Source organism: Syngnathus typhle, linkage group LG8 (assembly GCF_033458585.1).
Source record: "Syngnathus typhle isolate RoL2023-S1 ecotype Sweden linkage group LG8, RoL_Styp_1.0, whole genome shotgun sequence".
Lineage (NCBI taxonomy): Eukaryota > Metazoa > Chordata > Actinopteri > Syngnathiformes > Syngnathidae > Syngnathus > Syngnathus typhle.
Window position 1 is genome coordinate 14,211,804 of NC_083745.1, and position 20,062 is coordinate 14,231,865.

Consider the following 20,062-nt stretch of genomic DNA (forward strand, 5'->3'; position numbering starts at 1 on the left):
GTCAGCAAACTTCACTATGCGGTTGTCGCTGTAGGTTGCAGTGCAGTCGTGCGTCAAGAGGGTGAAGAGCAGCGGACTGAGCACGCACCCTTGGGGGGCCCCCGTGCTCAGCGTGATGCTGGCGGATATTTTGTTGCCAACACGTACCACCTGTGGCCTCTGACAGAGGAAGTCCAGTAGCCAGTTGCAGAGGTAGGTACTGAGGCCCAGCATGTCAAGTTTGCTGATGAGGCGTTGTGGCACAATGGTGTTGAAGGCAGAACTGAAGTCCACAAACAGCAATCTCACATACGAGTCCCTTTTCTCCAGGTGGGTGAGGGCTGAGTGGAGGGCAGAGCAGATGGCATCGTCAGAGGACCGTTTGGCTCGGTACGCAAACTGGAAGGGGTCAATGGTGGGGGGGAGAACGGATCGGATGTGCTCCAAGTTAAGCCGCTCAAAGCACTTCATGATGATGGGCGTAAGTGCCACGGGGCGGTAGTCATTGAAGCAGGACGGAGCGGGTTTCTTCGGCACAGGTACGATAGTGGCAGCTTTGAAACACGACGGGACGATAGCCTGCTGCAGGGAAGTGTTAAAGATGTCCGTGAAGACATCCGTCAGCTCACCAGCGCAGTCCTTCAGCGCACGACCCGGGATGTTGTCAGGGCCCGCCGCCTTACGGATGTTGATAGCGGCAAGCGCCCTCCTCACGCTGTCGGTGGAGAGGCACAGGGGCAGCTCGTGTGAAAGGGGAGTGGCCTTCAGCGGGCAAGTGCTGTTCTGAGCGTCGAAGCGGGCAAAGAAGCGAAGGCGACAGGATCGCGGCTCTTAGTGAACTGTACCAGGCTGTCAGTGAACAACAGACAACGCACCCTGACGGTTTCACCATCTTCGCTGAGGATTTTAATCATGCTAATCTGAAGTCTGTTTTTCCGAGGCTTCACCAGCATGTTAATCTTCCTACGCGTGCAGCTTCCTTGACCTGGTCTACTCTTCGCATAAAGGAGCTTTCAAAGCCGCTCCCCTCCCCCATCTTGGCCTTTCTGACCATATCCCTGTTATGCTTTTGCCCGCATACAGACAAATGGTGAGAGCATCCAGGCCCTCACTTTTTTTCCCCTCAAGGTTTGTCATCGCAATTATGACTTTTTTTAGTGAGAATGGCAAAAAAAGATCAAAGCTCGTCTTGATGTCACTTACGCTTGTCACAGAAAACCTCGTGACCCCTGGGGTCATTTTGATGATGTTTGCAGCAGCTGTCCTTCCATGCACATCAGGAGGAGCAAAAATGACCCGAACACCACAAAAGTAACTTTTTTCACCAGATCACTTTATAATTTAGTAAAAAAAAAAAAAATTATATATAGTTTGTTTAAATGGAAGTCCCTGACAGTCAAAAAGTTTCAACGCAAAAAACAAATGTATGCATGTTAAAAACTCAAAACGTGCAGTAATGACCCTAACAAGCTAGCAAGGTTAAATGTGCGGCGAGATTTTTGCTCCCTGAATATTTGATCACCGCATGGCAGGATTTGCAAACAGCACGTGTCTTGTCGGTTGAGCCATCTTTTCTTTGGAATCCAAAGTGCTTCCAAACGAATGACTTGAAGCCTAAAGGGGAGCAAATTTCCTCGTCTTTTTGGACACTAGCCATAGCACCAGCCCAGGAGCCGCGTACTAGTTGTCGACTCCCCTTTCACGTGCCTGCTCTGCTCACAACACAATGCCGCGCACTGCTCCCGGAAAGAGGAAGCAAGCAACAATGAACTGGATTTCAAAATAAAGTCGCGTCTAATGTCCGAAGTCAAACACGGCGATATAAATCGATGTTTACGTTTAGCATCGATGCCAATAAATCGTAGAGCATTATATCGATTAATCGATGTGTATCGATGTATCGTTACACCCCTACTAAGGAATAATACGGAACTGACCATAAAAGACTGCTGCTGGTGTTGCTTTAATGTGGCTGTTAAAATTCTGGTCTGAGTAATTCAATATTACTCTTACGTTTCTAACTTAATGATGAAGTTTTCAAAAAAAAGAGTCTCAAGGTAACTGGTAACACATTCGCTTTACTTCTATGAGCGGCAGACAATGATCTAAGTTTAGCTGAAGAAAATGCCTATCTCTGAATGTCATCTGCATGGTTGCGGTGGGTAATTTACGAGCTGCGGGCTAGCATGCGCGGATTGAACAGCAGAGGTCCCAGGACTGACCCCTGACGAACCTCATAGTGTCACGTACGGAATGGAGCAGGGTGCCCAAATGCAGCTTGGACCAGGGTTTGTTGAAAGGAAAAGGGTGATGGAGAGGATGAGGGGAACAAGCAGGCAGGAGAACATAGTAGGATTAACAGGCAGGAACAAACAGGAAGGCAAACAGGAAAACAGGAACTAACAGGGGCAAACAAGAAACCAGGACGGACGAACAGGGAGGACAACAGGACGGTCTGACATGGAGTGACACGCAGACAGGACTTAAATACAAGATGGGTAATGAGGAGCAGGTGATGATTATAGGTAGGACACAGGCAGAGAGGGGTGAGTGCACAGACGCGCGAATGGACACCATGACAACAATGTGACACACGGCTACGAGAGGAGGCGTGGATGAGTTCCACTCTGCGTGGATGAGTTCCACTCTGCGTGGCGATCGACGCCAACGAGGAGCAGAGATGTGATACATAGATCATGGTCTCTTGGTTTGAGACACAGTCACCTAGTTCTAAAGTTATTCTGGTGCCTTTGGGAAACAAACACAAATTGATTCCACAAAGTATCAAAATACCAATCCAGCAGTTGAAGGGGACGATTTCTTGTTGTGCCAAAGGGACAAATCAGACATACTCTGTTCAGCTTGACGGAGTCTACAGGTATGTAAATAACCGCTGACATTCCGCTCACATTTGATGAAAACAACATTCCCCCCTCAGCCGTCCGCCCAGTTGGGAGTGTCCTTTCGGCTTGCCTCCTTTTGCTGCCTTTTGTGGGTCTTTAAGTAGGAGATTGAACATTTGCCTGCAAGTCTTTAAGTGCTGAGAAGAGAAGAGAAGAGAAGAGAAGAGAAGAGAGAAGCGACTGCTATCAGGCTGCGACCCCGAAAGGTTATCAGCCCATCCGCCCGCAGCAAAGATGACATTCTGCCAGGGCTTTAAACACTTTTAATGCCCCGTGATAACATTTCCATTTTCCCTTCTGACACACCAGTGAGCTCATGAGGCAGGATAAAAAAAGTATCTACAGTTACTATATAGAAGCAAAACAATGAGGTGCGAACCCTGCTTTATCGCAGTTCATCATTTGTATTCATTTATTCGGCCCCCCACCCCACTCATGCCTGACCAATTTATCGGTCGTCTGATTTTATTAGCTGTTTTCAAAATAAGCATGCAGGAGTAAACGCTGATATATTCTTCCTGTTTCATAAAACCGCGAAGACTGTCAAGTTGTGCAGAATGATCTCCTTGTTCCATGTGTCCAATGTTAGCGTTCCGACTAACACATCAACTAAGAAAAAGTGGCAATTCTCTGTATTGATTTTTGCTTGCACGCTAATTAGTATGTGATTACATAAGATGCAGAATCTACGTTTGAAGCACTTCTACTAGAAATGCCGTTTAGCACTTGACCAGTCAACTGTGTCTCTAAATGTGCTCTGACACTGACTGGCAAGCACTGCCTTGTCAACATGTGCCTCGGATATTGACTAACGGGTGTTCTGAAACTTATTCATGGTGCAAAGACTTTTTCTCAACTCTCAACACCTCAAAATCAGAGCCAAAATAGCGAAAAGGTGAGACAGAAGCAGCTAGTCATTTGATAAAACATTTGCTATTGTATTTTTGACATGCACAGTCCATGTCCATGTGGACTCCTTCAAAAACCAGAAGTTAAAGATATAGTAGCTGAGAGAGAGAGAGCAAGACACAGTCTGAGTCCCCATGAGGTCACCGCCCATAGACACAAACAAAAGCACACACACGTGCACACTTACTCATCTCTTTGACAAGTGAGCTCAAAGGGTCAATCTCTTCTCTGTAAACGTGTCGCGGCGGATGGCCCAAGAGCCAAAGGTTGGTCGAGCATCCAAAGGCAGCAGGCGACAAACGACAAATGTCCCAGGAAAAGTGGGCCTCCCACAAGACTCCTCTCAGCCACATTTGAGTTCTCAAAGTTGATTGGTTTACACTGTAAACCACAAGTGTCAAACTCAAGGCCCGGGGGGCAGATTTGGCCCGGCACATCATTTTATGTGGCCCGCAAAGACAACTTGTGCATCAAATTCGTGTGTCATTACTAGAATTGCAAATTGTCTTCACTTTTAATAATATCATTCTTTTTTTTTTTTAATATTTGACCAGTTTTTACTCGTCTGATTTGAAAACGAGTTATTTGTCAGTTTGTTTTGTAGCTTTTACTGTATATAATATGAGGTGCTCATACATTTATTTGGGTTGACAGTCATAACAACCCTCCGAAAGAAGCTATGACTACAATGCGGCCCGCGAAAAAAAAGAGTTTGACACCCCCCTGCTGTAAATTAATCAACTTCACGTCACTGTAAACCAATCAACTTTGCGTCTCTGTAAACCAATCAACTTCACGTCACTTTGACGTCACTTTGTTGTTCTACACACATACGTACAAATTTGCAATGATGGTATGTGACTTTGAAAGGCACCAAAGAACCGGAGGCAGCAGCATCCAACTGCCTTTTAAGCGCCCTCGCTTAACTGAGGGCGGGTAATTGCTACATCGGTGACGTTGGCCTGGCTTTTCCTCGTCACCTGCAGCTGAATTTTGACATGATATTTGAATGTAAATTCAGAATCTAATGACACGCATACATTTTCATGGTGCACCTCACGTCTGGTCCAGTCAGAAGGGATGGCCTCCAGCTTACGATGATGATTAGCATTTGTATTGAAAACAGCCGCACGTGCCTTATGTTCTAACTTACTATAAAGTCATGATTAAAAGAGGAACTCTGTCACGTCACTCGAAGTGTCTTTGTACCTTGTGCAATGACTTTTTGTTGCGTGTGCAGAGACGACAAGGCTAGCAACAGCTTGCTCCTTATTTGCAGCATCCATGTGTCACCCGGCCCAGCTTCAACGCTCTCCACCATTACACTCGCTTGGTAGGAAACTTTTTATCCTTGAGCGTCAGGACTTCTGGCAGCCATTTTATTTGCCGTCAGGCTCCGCAATGCAACCACGCTATTGTACTAAATAGGGGAGATGGTGGGATAAGAAAAAAAAAGTGCTTTAGAAGTGTAACAGTTAATGGATTGGCAATTAGTTTTGTCGAACAGTTGTAGCTTCAGATGTCAAACCCATGTTTAAATATAGAAAGCTAGAAACCAAATTGGCCACACTTGGTAGCCTTCGCGACATATCAGTGCGTTAGCGCCGCCCCCGTTCGGTTGTCCCGGTAACGAAAGCCGTCCTCGGCATGTGTGGAAGACGAAGCCACCCCCTGAAGGTTTTTCAGCAGGGTGGATGTTAGATATTTGGTAACTCAAGATGCTTTTCGGATTCCAACATAAGAATAGCAGAGAGCGTTTATTAAGACACCTGGGAACTCGTCAAATGTGCAGTATTTCAGAGTACTGTCGTTCTACTTTAAGGAGGATTATAGCAATCCCAAGATTCTGCCGGCCCACGGTTGTGGCTCTATTATAATCTCTATTATAAATGACGGAGGAAAAATCAGTTACTAACGATGCATCAAACTTGGCACGTGCTTGATGATATGCTCGTCAACGGACGGTTACAGCAGTGGTCCCCAACCTTTTTTGCGCCACGGACCGGTTACATGTCAGAATTATTTTCGCGGACAGGCATTTATATAAATAAATAATGCATTTATATAAATAAATAAATAAATAAATAAATAAATAAATAAATAAATAAATAAATAAATAAATAAATAAATAAATAAATAAATAAATAAATAAATAAATAAATAAATAAATAAATAATACATTTATAATAAATAGCGGCTCGGTGGCGCACTGGGTAGCACGTCCACCTCACAGTTAGGAGGGTGCGGGTTCGATTCCACCTCCGGCCCTCCCTGTGTGGAGTTTGCATGTTCTCCCCGGGCCCGCGTTGGTTTTCTCCGGGCACTCCGGTTTCCTCCCACATCCCAAAAACATGCTTGGTAGGCCGATTGAAGACTCCAAATTGTCCCTAGGTGTGAGTGCGAGTGCGAATGGTTGTTTGTCTCCGTGTGCCCTGCGATTGGCTGGCAACCGGTTCAGGGTGTCCCCCGCCTACTGCCCGATGACGGTAGGCTCCGGCACTCCCGCGACCCCCGTGGGGACTAAGCGGTTCAGAAAAGGGATGGATTTATAATAAATATATAAATACGATGAAATAAAATGATACGACTGACATAAAAACAAGTACAAATGACAAAAATAAAACTCACCATTACGTTGAATTAGTGGGAGCACTGAGTTTGTTTCTCAGAAACGAGCCTGGTCCACTGCTGCTTCCACACGAGGCTGGGATCCTTCGCCGTCGTCGCTACATCTGGACCGGCACTTCCCCGATGGCTCACCCATCTCCTCTTTTTGGACTACCAACCCCCCATCACCCCCACCTCCCGTACTGCCAACTTCAACAACCTCCGCTCCTGCCCCTCCTGCTCCTCCATCCATCTCCTTCGCACTGCTGACCGATGTCCTGTTATTAACTATATCCTATTGTCCAAACATACATCCCCCCCCTTTTTATTCTCTGTAAAGCGTCTTTGGGTCATTGAAAAGCGCTATATAAATTGAATGAATTATTATTATTATTATTATTATTATCTAGACGTAATCGGAGACAATGACACCCGAAGTGATTAAGGTTTGTCTTTTATTGCAGGATGCTTGGTCTCCATGTGTTGAAGCAGTTTTGAATGCTTCATCGCCTGGTTAGTTAGCCTGTCGCCACATATTAGCTTTGCGGGCTCGACTGGGGAAACATGTCACGTGACCGGGACGAGTGTCTTGACCTGAATTAATTGATCGTCGATAATTCTTTTTTTTTCTGTGCGGCTTGGCGGCCCGGTACCAAGTGACCCACGGACCGGTACCGGTCCGCAGCCCGGTGGTTGGGGACCACTGGGTTACAGCACAAAGAGGCATGATTCAAATTAGCTAGATATTGTGCGGCAGCTTGATAATCAACACATTCTAACAATTAATTAACAATCTTTGTCCTTTATGTAAACAACCGCCGCGCTGCTGACCCAACGTCGCGCTGCCTCATCGTTATTCCACAGATCTACTATATAACTATATTGTAGCGTTAACAAAGTTCAAGGAAAGACGTGGGTTTGGTAAACGGCTCTTTATTTAACAAAACAAACTTACAGGCCTGTGGCGGCGTGGACTTCCAGCCACGGAAGTGGAAGAGAGCTCCATAGAATAGGACTGGGCGTGCGTAAAAGCATTGTCCGAGCCCCATCCACCGTCCCTGGACAGCCACCCGGCCGAGCGCCGGCGCCCGACTTCAATCCACGGAAGTGAAAGAGAGCTCCGTCGAGTCACGCGCGATGCGACGTCGCGGTTGCGCGTCAGCAGCGCGGCGGTTGTTTACATAAAGGACAAAGATCCCCCACCTAAACTTAGAAAAAAACCGCAACTTATAGTCCGAAAATTACGGTGTGTATATATATATATATATATATATATATATATATATATATATATATATATATATATATATATATATATATATATATATGTATATATATATATATATATATATATACATACATACATACAGAGACACACAATACACAATACACAATTTGTCTGCCACCTCACATTTGTGTGTTTATCTCGTGACTGGTTCTATGTCAGTTGCCATGGTTACCCTCAGTGTCAGCCTCTTACTAATGAAGGTGGAAAACAGTCAGTGTCTGTTCATGGACATGGGTTGCTCGCCCACTCGGCTGACATCCATGACTAGCTCAAACTGTCAGGGGAAAACAAAAAAGGGGACTGAAAACAAAAAGACGATGCCCATAAGGAAAAGCCCAGACCAAAGAGAAAGTCTTGAATGTGTATGTTCAAAAAAATAGACAGCGAGGCCCCCTGAGTTTATAGCCAAAGTGAACGTGTCCATCTTGATTTTCTCCACTTTGATCATCCACGCGATGTTGTGCGTTTCCTTGTTTCACCACATCAGATTAGCTGTACGAGGCAGCGGTCCAAAGGTGTTTGGAGTGCTGCCATGTAGGCAGGCGTCAGCTTGCGTGCATCTCGACAAGTCCAATTACAGAACTTGTTCTTTGGCAAACTCTTTCAATGGCGTTCAACACAAAACTCAGCGACAAATTTGCTTAATTCTGTGAACCCGTTTGTAACCTGACAGAGAATCCTTGTAATGCACTTGTAACTTAACCTTGAGTAAAACCACTTCTGCTTGATTACAGACACCACACTTGAAGAAACCATATTCATATCGTAGATGGTATTTTATGAGGAAAATAAAATTATTTTCAGACTGCTAGCACATTAATCATTTGTGATTTGACAATGGAGGAAGCAGAGACGGAGCATCCGCCTACTTAGGCAACAGCTTTCTGCCTTCCACCACAGAGGGATCCGAGTACTTTTCACTTTTACGGTAATGCAGTATGCACGTTGCCAATGATTGCCAATGATACACAGCAACACAACATCGATCTGTCCACTCGTCCGTGCCAAGACTGTTTGTCATTCAAAAATATGACTCATAAGTCTTTTTCTTTTGTCCTACAAAATGTAAAAACAGATGATGTTCATACCGGCAAATGTTTCCCTCCAAGCTGTTCTCACAAAATTGGGAGAAAGCACAGCATTGTCAAAAACATCTCTTCTGTTCATCTCTGATTGATACAATTATTTCAGTACATCAAACCTGATGCATGCTAAGCGTGCCTGAGCATGTCGCCGCCTGAGCATACGTGTTACATGTACATGTCACGTGAGGGTGTGGAATAAGGATTGGTGTCAAATTCCCCTCCTGTGATTGGCACAGCCTCCAGAGGCACCCCTAAGCCTGTCTGCCACCCTCAAAGTGGCCTGTCAGTCAAGTGGCGGCACCGTGGCGCGACTGATGAAAATAGCTCGCCCTCACCCAGGGGCTCGAGTGGGTTTTGGGTAGCGAGCATCAGGAACGTGTCCATTGGCAACAACTGCACAGCAGACATGTTGTCAGATGCACCAAACTGCGTTTACGAGCTTAAGTCTTAATTTTTTTACACGGCATCGTAATGTTTTGTTCTCAGTAGTCTATTCTTTTCTTCTGCTCATGACTAAATGAAACAAACACAATGAAAGCAAACACAAACAGAAGTAACTAAATCGTATTAGTAACAGCAATGTTCTTGAAGCAGTCAGCTCATAGGGGATTCATCCTGCGCTTGGCATGTGTCACAAACCCAGGTTAGGGTAAATCCTCGGATTGCTTGCTAAGAGCAAAATTACATGTGGCCAAACTCACCTTGCAAAGCCCGCCTGTGTATCTTGCCATAATCTCCATCACTGTTCATTGTCACGTATTTAATGTCAATGTTTGATCTTTTTGTCATGTGATTTAACTGTTCGTTGTGTACGGTTCCGGGCGATGTACATGGCAAAGTTATGTGCTGTTAAACTGCGTTGCTGCATAAAGAAGTTTAAGTTCCCACCAAAGGCCCAGGTGCCGTACAGAAGGCCCGCCAAACGGCAGTGTTGTGGTAAGCCACAGGACTGCCGGTGATGCAGCTGGTAAGGAAATGGCCACCACTAAATAAACGTCTGTCAGGAAATCGCATGCCGGCAGCGTTCATATATTCCTCTGAATGGCGTCATTCTGTGACCATGAATTCCTGTTGAGGATCTGGGGAGCCGCAGCAACCATGTAAATGACACACAAGGAAGGAAGGAAGGAAGGAAGGAAGGAAGGAAGGAAGGAAGGAAGGAAGGAAGGAAGGAAGGAAGGAAGGAAGGAAGGAAGGAAGGAAGGAAGGAAGGAAGGAAGGAAGGAAGGAAGGAAGGAAGGAAGGAAGGAAGGAAGGAAGGAAGGAAGGAAGGAAGGAAGGAAGGAAGGAAGGAAGGAAGGAAGGAAGGAAGGAAGGAAGGAAGGAAGGAAGGAAGGTTATTAACATACACACACAGACGACAAAGAGAATTGAAACTCTAATTTGAAAGCTAAGCTTGTTTAAAACCGTTGGCAAGAAAGCTCAAATTGAAAGGCTACGCCTGGCTTGAAAGCCACTTGATTTCTTGAAAGATCACTTTGAAAGCCTCAACCTCGGATGAAACACTTACCTGGAGACGCTCTTTTGGAACATGAAAATCTCTCTTACTACATGTCTGTCCATCCTATCTCTGAAGCGTTTGCCCTCAAGAATGGAATAAAAGAGTGTAAATACTAGATATAATGAACATTGTTGGACGTCTGGCCCCCAGCATTTTCTGTCAAGGAGTCAAATACATTGAAATACTAAACAGCCGACATGTCAGCGTTAGTGTTTTCTTTTCTTGTGCTTTTCTGCTCATAAGCCTCTTTAATGTTTTAATCTTTATCATTTTAATGTTATTATTTTAATTGTCTTATTATTGTTATCGTATTGTTTATGAATATGCCTCGGGCCGACAAGAAAACCACTTTCATTAGTTTGCTTTTTAGAAAAATTCCGCTGGGCCACAACAAAGTAAAGGATAGTTTTTACGAGTTCATGTTTTATATTTAGAGCTCAATGTGAAGGCCCTCTCGGAATCACTGTGTATTATTTTTCTGATTAAATGTTTTCCTCAACAGACCTGAAGGCTTTCTGTACCGATCTTTGGAAGCCCGTGTGTTCTGGTAAAAAAGATTGGATCCTCAACAGTCACTCAGATGCGGTCCCGTTTTTTTTTTTTCTTTTACGCCCAGAAATAACAGTATTACATAGCATTAATGTGTTTGAGTAGCTGGGACTTCAATTTTACTGTTTTTCATCAGTGCATTTTTTTCCTAATCAATTAATTTGTAAAACATTTATTTTCTTTTACGCCCAGAAATAACAGTATTACATAGCATTAATGTGTTTGAGTAGCTGGGACTTCAATTTTACTGTTTTTCACCAGTGCATTTTTTTCCTAATCAAATAATTTGTAAAACATTTATTTTTAACACTAATGATGGAAAATGAGTTTCAAATGATGGCCCGACCTGACTTTAAAACCCATCAAACAGATGACACGCGAACAGATATCGACATACGACTCGCAAAATGACACGTCCTGGGACGAAAAGCAGTCTAACAAGATAATCCTGCCTCCGTCGCATCTAGAATGGGAAAGCACAAACGTGATAACCCCTCACCCTCAGCGCTCATCCACTCCATTATCCGGCATTGTTCAGGCTGCATTAGGATGACATGACCTGATCTTAGCCTCCATCAGCTGACACGGATAGCATACATATTTACATGGATTGACAGAATATGTCTCAGTTCAAAATGATGCATTTCGAGCATCCTGCTCTAGGGAATTTTGTTTATAGTTGTACTATGTTCATTTTGTTTTCGCTTGTCAATTATTTTACTGGTTCTTTTATCACAAACAAGATATTTAGGTTGCATTACCTGACATGTTTCGGCTTGTACTCCCACCTTCATCAGAGTTGAATGATGATTGAATGACGTAAACATCTTGTTTGCGATAAAATAACCAGTAAAAGAATTTTGTTTATGTTGGTAATTTGTTTGTTTAAGATTGATTGTCACGAGCGTGACAGCAGCTGCCCTTTTAGTCAGACGACCTTGTACTACATGCTGTGTTCTGTCTGCTCAAGTATCTGTTTTTTCACCCCAGTGTATATCGGACATTCCATTCCAAGTCATCAATTGTATGTTTGCGATGGCCAAGCAGCTCAAAGCATTGTTTTAATGTCTTTCCTCCTGCATGGTTATTGATAGTCACATACTATGCAGGTGTAGCTTTTATTCTGAAACACAACCTCACTGTGGAGCGGAACTTCCCAGGTGCCATTGTGGCACACCATAGCAAGTAACTGACAGAAGTGGGATGGTTGAGTCATATAAATTGGACATGTTTAATATTACTGTAACTCCATATGCAGCTTTCACTTTCATTCCGGCACGGTACCCCAGATAGAATGAAACTGCCTGGGTGTCACCCTGGGATAGTCTAGCACAGGGGTGGGCAAACTACGTCCCGCGGGCCACATCCGGCCCACGGGACCGTTTAATCCGGCCCGCCAACCCTGAATAAATTGTATTATTAAAACGTTTTTTTGGTCATATTGCCTGCAATGACTGCGTTTCCCCAGTAGATGGGGAAGCGCTCGCCTGCGCATTTACTACCGGAAGCCGTGTCAGAAAGCTCGGTGCACACTCACAAGTGCGTGTATGTACTCAGTAGTACGGACATGGCGCACTCGCGCTCTATTTGTATCAGTCCCGAATTTAGAGCGTGGGCTGTGACGACAGCATTCTTCTAATTCGCCCGCTGAGCTTTCAGATGCAGTTTTGAGCTAAAGCCACCCACAAACCTTCCCCTGGAATCCTTCCATTAAAATGAGTCGCCCAAGGAAAAGCAAGGGGACACAGTGCCGAGCGTTTAAAAGAGAGTGGCCAATTTCAGCCACATGAACGTCAACATCAACCCGTCACAGATCGAGGTAAACGGATCAACACCTCGGATCTCGCCTAAGAATTGCCACAACAAATTTTACTCCAGACTATGACGCACTAGCAAAAAAGGGAGACCAACAACAGTGTTCCCACTGAAAATGAAGGGGAGGCATTTTGAATATGATTTGTACACAGCAGGGATTGAAACTAGCGACCATTCTCATTTTCAAATAATGCAGGATGCTCAAGGACATTGATGCACCACCTGTTTGCGACTAATCTTAACCTGTAAAGTTACTTACTTTAAGGAAGTGTTTCTCGTTTCCTCACCTCTGTTACCAGGAGTTTGTGGGTTAAAACTCTGCTCTGATTTTCAGATACCCCTCACCGTGTTGCCGTTTTGATTACTTTATTTGGATGTATGCGTTCACCGATTCTTCAAGATGATATATTTGGTCCGAATGTTTGCCGTTTGATGTGACCTCATAAGATCTTTCATTGTTCTGACCTGCAGGCACTGAAGTGATGGAGACTGTTATAACAGTCTCGTATTTTATGAGAATCACTGATAGCAGTTTTTTAGTGAATTTTTTTTTTTTAATGCTGTTAATAAATGCATTTGTTTTCAAAAAACTTGTTTGGAATATACATGCTTTACTACCTACTAAAGGCCAAAATCTTTTATGCAATGACCTTTACAGGTCGCTTATATTACTTCACACAAACACTACGTCCATCTGCTCCTGGTTCGGCTCTCCGGTCCAAATTTAGAACCCAGTTCGGCCCGCGTGTCAAAAAGTTTGCCCACCCCTGGTCTAGCACCTCTCAGATGAGAAATGACTCAGCGTTATTAGGGCTGTTTTTTTAAAGTCACAGTTAACAAGAGTCATGATGTCATCTTTCACATAGCTGGTCATCTGAAATGCTAAACACAGCCTGCACTCACTACAGTCGCATTTGCAGATTTAGCTTTTATTTTGAAATGATACCATCCATCCATTATCCAAACCGCTTATCCTCACGAGGATCGCAGGCTGAAATGATACTGCAGAGTATAATTAAACTTCCTGGATGCCATCCGGGGATAGGCTCTCTCCTGTCAGCTGGGATGTGAAATTACTTAGTGTTATAAAGTGCATTATTTTTAAAGTCACGGTTAACGAGAGGTTTCAACCAGCTTTTCATCCAAAATGCCAAACACCGATTTAAACCATCGGTCCTTCTCAATTATTCCAATCCATCCTCACGCTCTATTTGTTTATTATTTTCATCCACGGGGCGTTTTCTTGTCTGCTGACAGAGGCAGGCACATTTCAAAAGCTCCATCCAGCAGGTGCAGCCTCCCTCTCGCGGACACCCTCTCTCTCGCTCTCTCAACCACTCTCTCAATCCTCCCTCCTCCCTTCCGCCGTCCTCCCTCTTCTCATTTGTCCTCTGCCTCTCCGGGCAGCAGCTGCGCGCGTGCTCGCCAGCATCTCGGCCATCGGACCCATCTACAGATGTCGCTAGCCTCCCCGGGGTGACGCCGAGGGCCGCTCGGGTGGTGTGAAGAGACAGAGGGTCTGGTAATCTCGAGACTGGATTTCTCTTTCTTTGGGGTTATTTTGGCTTTGGAATTTCGTCTGTGCCGGAATGTTTCCACTGGATCACTCGGCATACGGGAGGGAAATGTGATCCAAAGCCGGCTGCGTAAAGGAAGCGGGATCATGCGTTGCTTTAGCGGATTAATCCGCCCTGTGATAGCGCTGCGTGACAACACCCCCCCCTCCATCCCGCTGCCCTTCTCTTCCTCCTCCTGCCGCCGCTTCTGCACTCTGAATTGTTGCTGTTGTGTGTCAGGACAAACGCCGAAATCAACTGTCACGAGGGCTTAAAACAAAAGATAGAATATATAGAGAGGGAATCAAAGCAGAAGCAGGAATTCTGGGACAGTCGACATCCCAAGGGAGACAGAATTTAGGTGCGGTGGGACTCTGCCAGGGCAAAAGCTGCTGGATCATCCTGCATCTGGGAATTTCATATTTTCCTGCACTCACGCTAGGACATGGTGAGGCGTACGCGTGCATGCTAAGTAGGAATTAGGTTTGGATGTTTTTTTTTTTTTTTTTTTTTTTTTTTGCTGCAGCGCCGCACTCTCATGCACGGATACAGAGCCTTTCCACCCTTCCCTCTGTCGTCTTCTCTCCTTTCTTTCCTTCCACTTCAAGTTGAGAGTCGGTTGGGACTCGAAGGCAGACTAATCGTCCGATTGTCTGACTACACCTACTCTCCATGCATGTCCCTCTAGTCCTATTGGCCTTCTGTGTGTGTGGATTATTTGTGTATTCCGTCATCTCCACCTTGGTCCGGAACGTTTATGACACATGCCGAGCACAGGATTAACCCCTAATGAGCCATAAAGAAAGGCCCGGAAGGATGAGCGAGTGTTCCAGGGCCACCGCAACGGGTGCAGTGATCCTGGAGGAACCGGAGCCGTCAGGGACCTCGGGTGCCTCAGGGGCCCGTGGCGAGGGCCCGGCGCGAAACCGGGGCCCTTTGGGGTGTGCCCTGTGGCCCCGCCAGCAGACATGGCTCTGCGTGGTTCCGCTCCTCATTGGATTCATCGGGTTGGGTTTGAGTCTGATGCTCCTCAAGTGGATTGTGGTCGGGACTGTGCGGGATTATGTACCGACAGACCTGGTCGATGCCAACCGGATAGGACAGGACCCCATCTTCCTCTCAAAGCCCAGCGGGATTCCCAAAGGGCCCGAGACTACTACCACCACCACCACGGCCACAAACACTCCTATGGCTGACTACAAGCCTAAAACTGTAACTGTTGGAAGAGGAAGAACTCGATCCACCGAGACCTCCACGGCTAACCCAAGAACAAGCGGGGCCTCGGGTAGCCTGGCGACCCCTCGCAATCACGGAAATCGTAACGGACGCGTTCCGGTGGGTTTCACCACACCGCCTTGGACCACCCTGAGAACGTCCAGTTCGTCTCCATCTAATCCTACCGTGCTACACGACTCCACACAGATGTGGACTTCGGAACATACAACCACAGGGGCCACCACCACCACAGCAGCCCACAGGCACGGCCACCACAAAACACGTAAGTCTCGCTGGTTCAGCAAGAACTCCAAAAACACTGCTCATCATGAAAGGCCCTGAGTGCCATCTTGGCCGAGTTGACTTGTTGAATGAATGCCCCTCTGAATTTACAGTGATTGACCTTCAATTATGTAGATTTCACTTTTATACGAAAAGGTTACATCAGACTTCAACGAAAGTGCCTGGCGGTATATTTTCAAGCGCATGACAGGAGTGGAAGGTCAGAGTGATAACTTGAGGATTGTTTTCAATGTCACAATGTATTGTTTATTTAGATCTTAATGAAACATCCTGTGTGTCATCCTCAGAGAGCTTTGCAGCTGACAGCAGGTTAACAATTGACTGTTGTTTTCACTCTGAAAAAAGAGGTAATGACACGTTTACGGTTCCATTTTAACAGCGTTGAATCAAACATCATGAATGTCATTGTGAGATTCTTTGGTACCTGACTCAAGTAAAAAAAAGTGTGTGATATCAGGCTTCTTTCCATAAATTAATAATGTTCAGATTGACAAGTTATTGAAGGCTGTTCATCTGAAATGCTGCATACGATTTGCATGAAACTTACCGGATGCCATCCCGGGATCTCTTACCTGTCACAAGTGGAGTAGTCGAGCAATACCAGGGGGGGTTGTGTTTTACATCGTTGTCAATTTGCAGTGAAATGACACTCACGTTGGCAGATTTCAGGGGTTTTGTTCTGGTAAACTACATTCCGCTATAGGGACGCTTCTTGGGTACCCTTCTGGGATTATATAGTACCTAACAAAAGTGATGTAAGAGGTATACTTTTTCACATTTCAAAAAGCAGCAGTCTGAAATACTTCCTATGATTTGCTTGAAACTTCCTGGGTGCCGTCCTAGGATTGTCTATCACCTGACAGAAGTCAAATGATTGAATGATATCTTAAATGCCTCTCTGAATATTAATGAGAGGTTGCTTGAACCTTTGACTACTCCACAGTGAGGAACGACATTGTTGATGCAATTGCCTTTATTGATCGAGTTGATTATTATGCAACGTGGTTGTTGATCTGATGATGAGCTAACATTTATTTACAATCCCTGCTTTGAAAATGTGCCATTCCTAAAGACGGCGACCCGGCCAGTCGCGAGCAATAACATCGACAAGCGCCGCGAGGCCACCTGGACCAGCATGAACACTCCCAAATCTATCTGGATGTTGCGGATGTTTACACTGGACACTGGAGGCTTAGCATTGTGTGCTAACCAATGACATCACGGAAGCAGAGTGGGGCAAATGTCTTGCTTCATGCAATTTACATCAAGCTTCAAGGGCGTTTGACACCAATCAGTTTAATTAAATATAATTTGATGTATCAATTTAGAGAACCCCTCAGAATTTCACCTTGTATGAGATTATTGGTGGTAGCTATGCTGTTTTCACCATGGACAGTTTGAGAGTGCAGTTAAGTTTGTGCCCATTTTGAAGTGTGCCAACCTTTAGAAAGTCAGGCCTTAGTTCCCCGAGTCCTGAAAGCTTGGGTGGGGGGGACACCTCAGAATCCCCCCCTGCCAAAGTGCTGCTTTTTGATGTGCTTTATTGCTCTGATAAATTTGGGGTCGGCGTTGTTGATGGTCTCTTAACGAAATTAACTTTTCTGCTCATTAACGCTAATTCCACCACGGCTGTCTGTGATGGAGAGCATCACAAACTCGGCTCACATTAGCCGAGACGATGTGAGGGTGGTTGACTGGGGCACGCGGCTGGGTGCAGCAGGAAGTGGCTCGGCTTTGGTTACCTTTTTGTCCTTTGAGCGCCTAGCCATGTTCTCAAAGTATACAAGGCTCTCGCCTCCATCAAGCAAATATGACATGAGTCTGCTGTCGATTGTTTTAAAGGATTGCAACCTTTGGTATTGTTGGGGGTCGAGAATCACGCACCACTGCAATCAGGGCAAATTTGTGCCTAAGTGAAAAAAAATAGGTGTCATGTGGAATGTGAAGGGATTATACAGCTCTTCTTCTTTGTCTCCGCTGGGGAATCTGACTGCAACTTGATGCACTTGACACCCCATCAGGAAACCTTTGGAAACGCAAGCAGCTGACACCAGTGAGGGTTTGGTGTGAAGACACAGTTGAGGTGATGCAGAAGCATTTACATGCCACGGACCAGTTTTATGCTTTTTAGAGGTATGCTTTTTAGAGGTATGTGTGTTGATACTTACTTACTTACTTACTTACTTACTTACTTACTTACTTACTTATTTATTTATTTATTTATTTATTTATTTATTTATTTATTTATTTATTTATTTATTTATTTATTTATTGTAACATCCATATTTCCCTTCAAGGGATTAACAAAGGTTATCTTATTTTGTCCTACATCAAAAAACATAATGTGATTGTGTGTTATTCAATTGGAAGATAATTTTAATACAAACCAATTTATCATGTAACAAATATGTATCCACAAAATAATTGGCAAATTTTCATCAAAATTGTAATTGTAAATGTAATTGAAAATTAAAGCATGTTATATCTCTACATAACATTGATCTTTGGAACAGTGAATGCTTATGTTTGGAATAAAAAGAGTATGTGTTGCTGTCGGTGGCAGAACGTGTCGCCATTATAGTAAAGACTTCAATTCATGGAGTCAACGTAAATGTTCGATTTGAGCCATGCAAGTTCCCCCCAAATACTTGTTGAAGCACACATGAGCTTGACAGCCTGTTAATCAGTTCTTCATTGCACATGCGTGGAGCACATCATCAAATGTTTCATTGATTTCAAGAAAAAATTAGCGCAACGAGGAAGAAGCATCTTTTGGTGTTTTAATTAATGACTGTATTTTCTGCCTACGTTGCCGCCTCCTCTTTGCCTTGTTTCGTCTTGGTTTCAAATCCTGTTATGTACACTAGCTATTGATCGGCATTGCCGCAGCAATCGATGACGCGCTGACGCCACAAACGATTCCTCCTCCGTGATAAATGTCTCCCTCTTTCAGCGCCGCATGTTGAGAACATCTCCTCAACGCAAGTTTTCTGGGTTTTCCCCCAGTTGGTAAAGGATCTGTATAAGGTCACACATGCTGACCTTTATTTGATCATTACAACTTGACGACTCTTCCTGATCGGACACACAGTGGACATTGTTAATTCTCTCCATGCAGGGGAGAGTTGTTTCTCACCATGGACTTCATTTAAATACCTTCATTTTGCACGCCTTCAAACCGGCTCAATAAAACAGATAAACAGACATAAAACATCTTAACCAGGGCTGGGCTGATCAAAATCTTTTTTTTTATTGTCCGGAAGCTGACGTGCTAGGCCAGCGCAGCGCATGTAGTTAGTAGGAAATGACTAATATTAATTTCACTATCGAGTGTGACAAAACCAGGGCACAAATCAGTTCACGTCACAGTCGAAGGGGTGATTGGGAATTTATCCCGGGCCAAAGTCAGGAATTAAACGTAAATGGTGTCCTAACCCACAATCCACAGAGAGCAGGAGAAGGAACGCCGACATGGTTGCCTGTAGCACAATCCCCAACAGCCAGTTGCATAATGGCAGGTCTTGTGGTCAGAGGCGGAAAGGAAGGCTGATTCGATTCACGAGGTCGTGTCATAGCGTTTCACGTGTGACCTTCATTGGCGGCGTGTAGCAGTAAATAAACTGTCAATATACTGTCAGTGACCAGCACTCATCAAAATGTAGTTTTTCCTTAAACAAGTTATCCAAAAATCGATTATCATAGGAATTAACTCATTAGTTGAGGATTAAATGTTGAATCTCTACTGTAGCTCTACTTGGATACTTGCCACCACTGCAATATAAGGGACATGATGTTGGAAGGAGCACTAATCAATCTTTTTCTGAATCTGTAGTACGTGTGAGGCTTGTTTTTGTGCATACAAATGTGTATATTTTCCCTTGATAAGAATTCCAGGGCGTGTGCTACAAGTTAGTCATAATTACTAATTAGCTGACAGTCGCAGGACACTCGCCGGCCACTAATTGGAAAAAATGCTGAACCAAAAATGCCATTTAAAAGTGCTGTTGCGTGTTCTAAAGTTGCAGCGGCAAGGTGCTCTTTTTGTGGAGCCGATAATGAGAAATTCCATAGATTCCTCCACGGAACATTTTCCACCCCCCGCCAGATGATTAGAAAGATGGGAACAAATGGTATCTTTTTTATTAGCGGGTGGAGAAATGGGAGCCATTCATCAAGATCCTTTCAGTTATTAATTAATCCTTTTTGAAAAAAAGAGAGTGCCACTTGTGGTGAGTGCACATGAAAACCATAAAGGCGGCTTGATAGATATCCTTGGGAAAATGTCACCCCTCCTCTTGGTGAGGAAGAAAAGTAAAGTAGTGCTTTGAAATGCTGTTGCTGGCTTGTACCTT

The 20,062-nt window shown here is 44.6% G+C and overlaps 1 protein-coding gene across 10 annotated transcripts in view; it reads left to right on the forward strand.

Annotated features, from left to right (window-relative positions):
• The first annotated feature begins 13,977 nt into the window (after window positions 1-13,977).
• Window positions 13,978-20,062, forward strand: part of LOC133158450 (pro-neuregulin-3, membrane-bound isoform) — a 153,463-nt gene continuing 147,378 nt past the window's right edge. For 7 of the 10 annotated variants that reach the window (XM_061285670.1, XM_061285669.1, XM_061285667.1 and 4 more), the window contains exons 1-2: window positions 13,978-15,690; window positions 15,998-16,057. In XM_061285670.1, the coding sequence (XP_061141654.1) occupies window positions 14,982-15,690; window positions 15,998-16,057 (769 nt within the window). In that variant the 5' untranslated portion in view covers window positions 13,978-14,981. The remainder of the gene's footprint in view (window positions 15,691-15,997; window positions 16,058-20,062) is intronic. The other 3 variants (XM_061285673.1, XM_061285674.1, XM_061285672.1) reach the window with 3 other exon arrangements.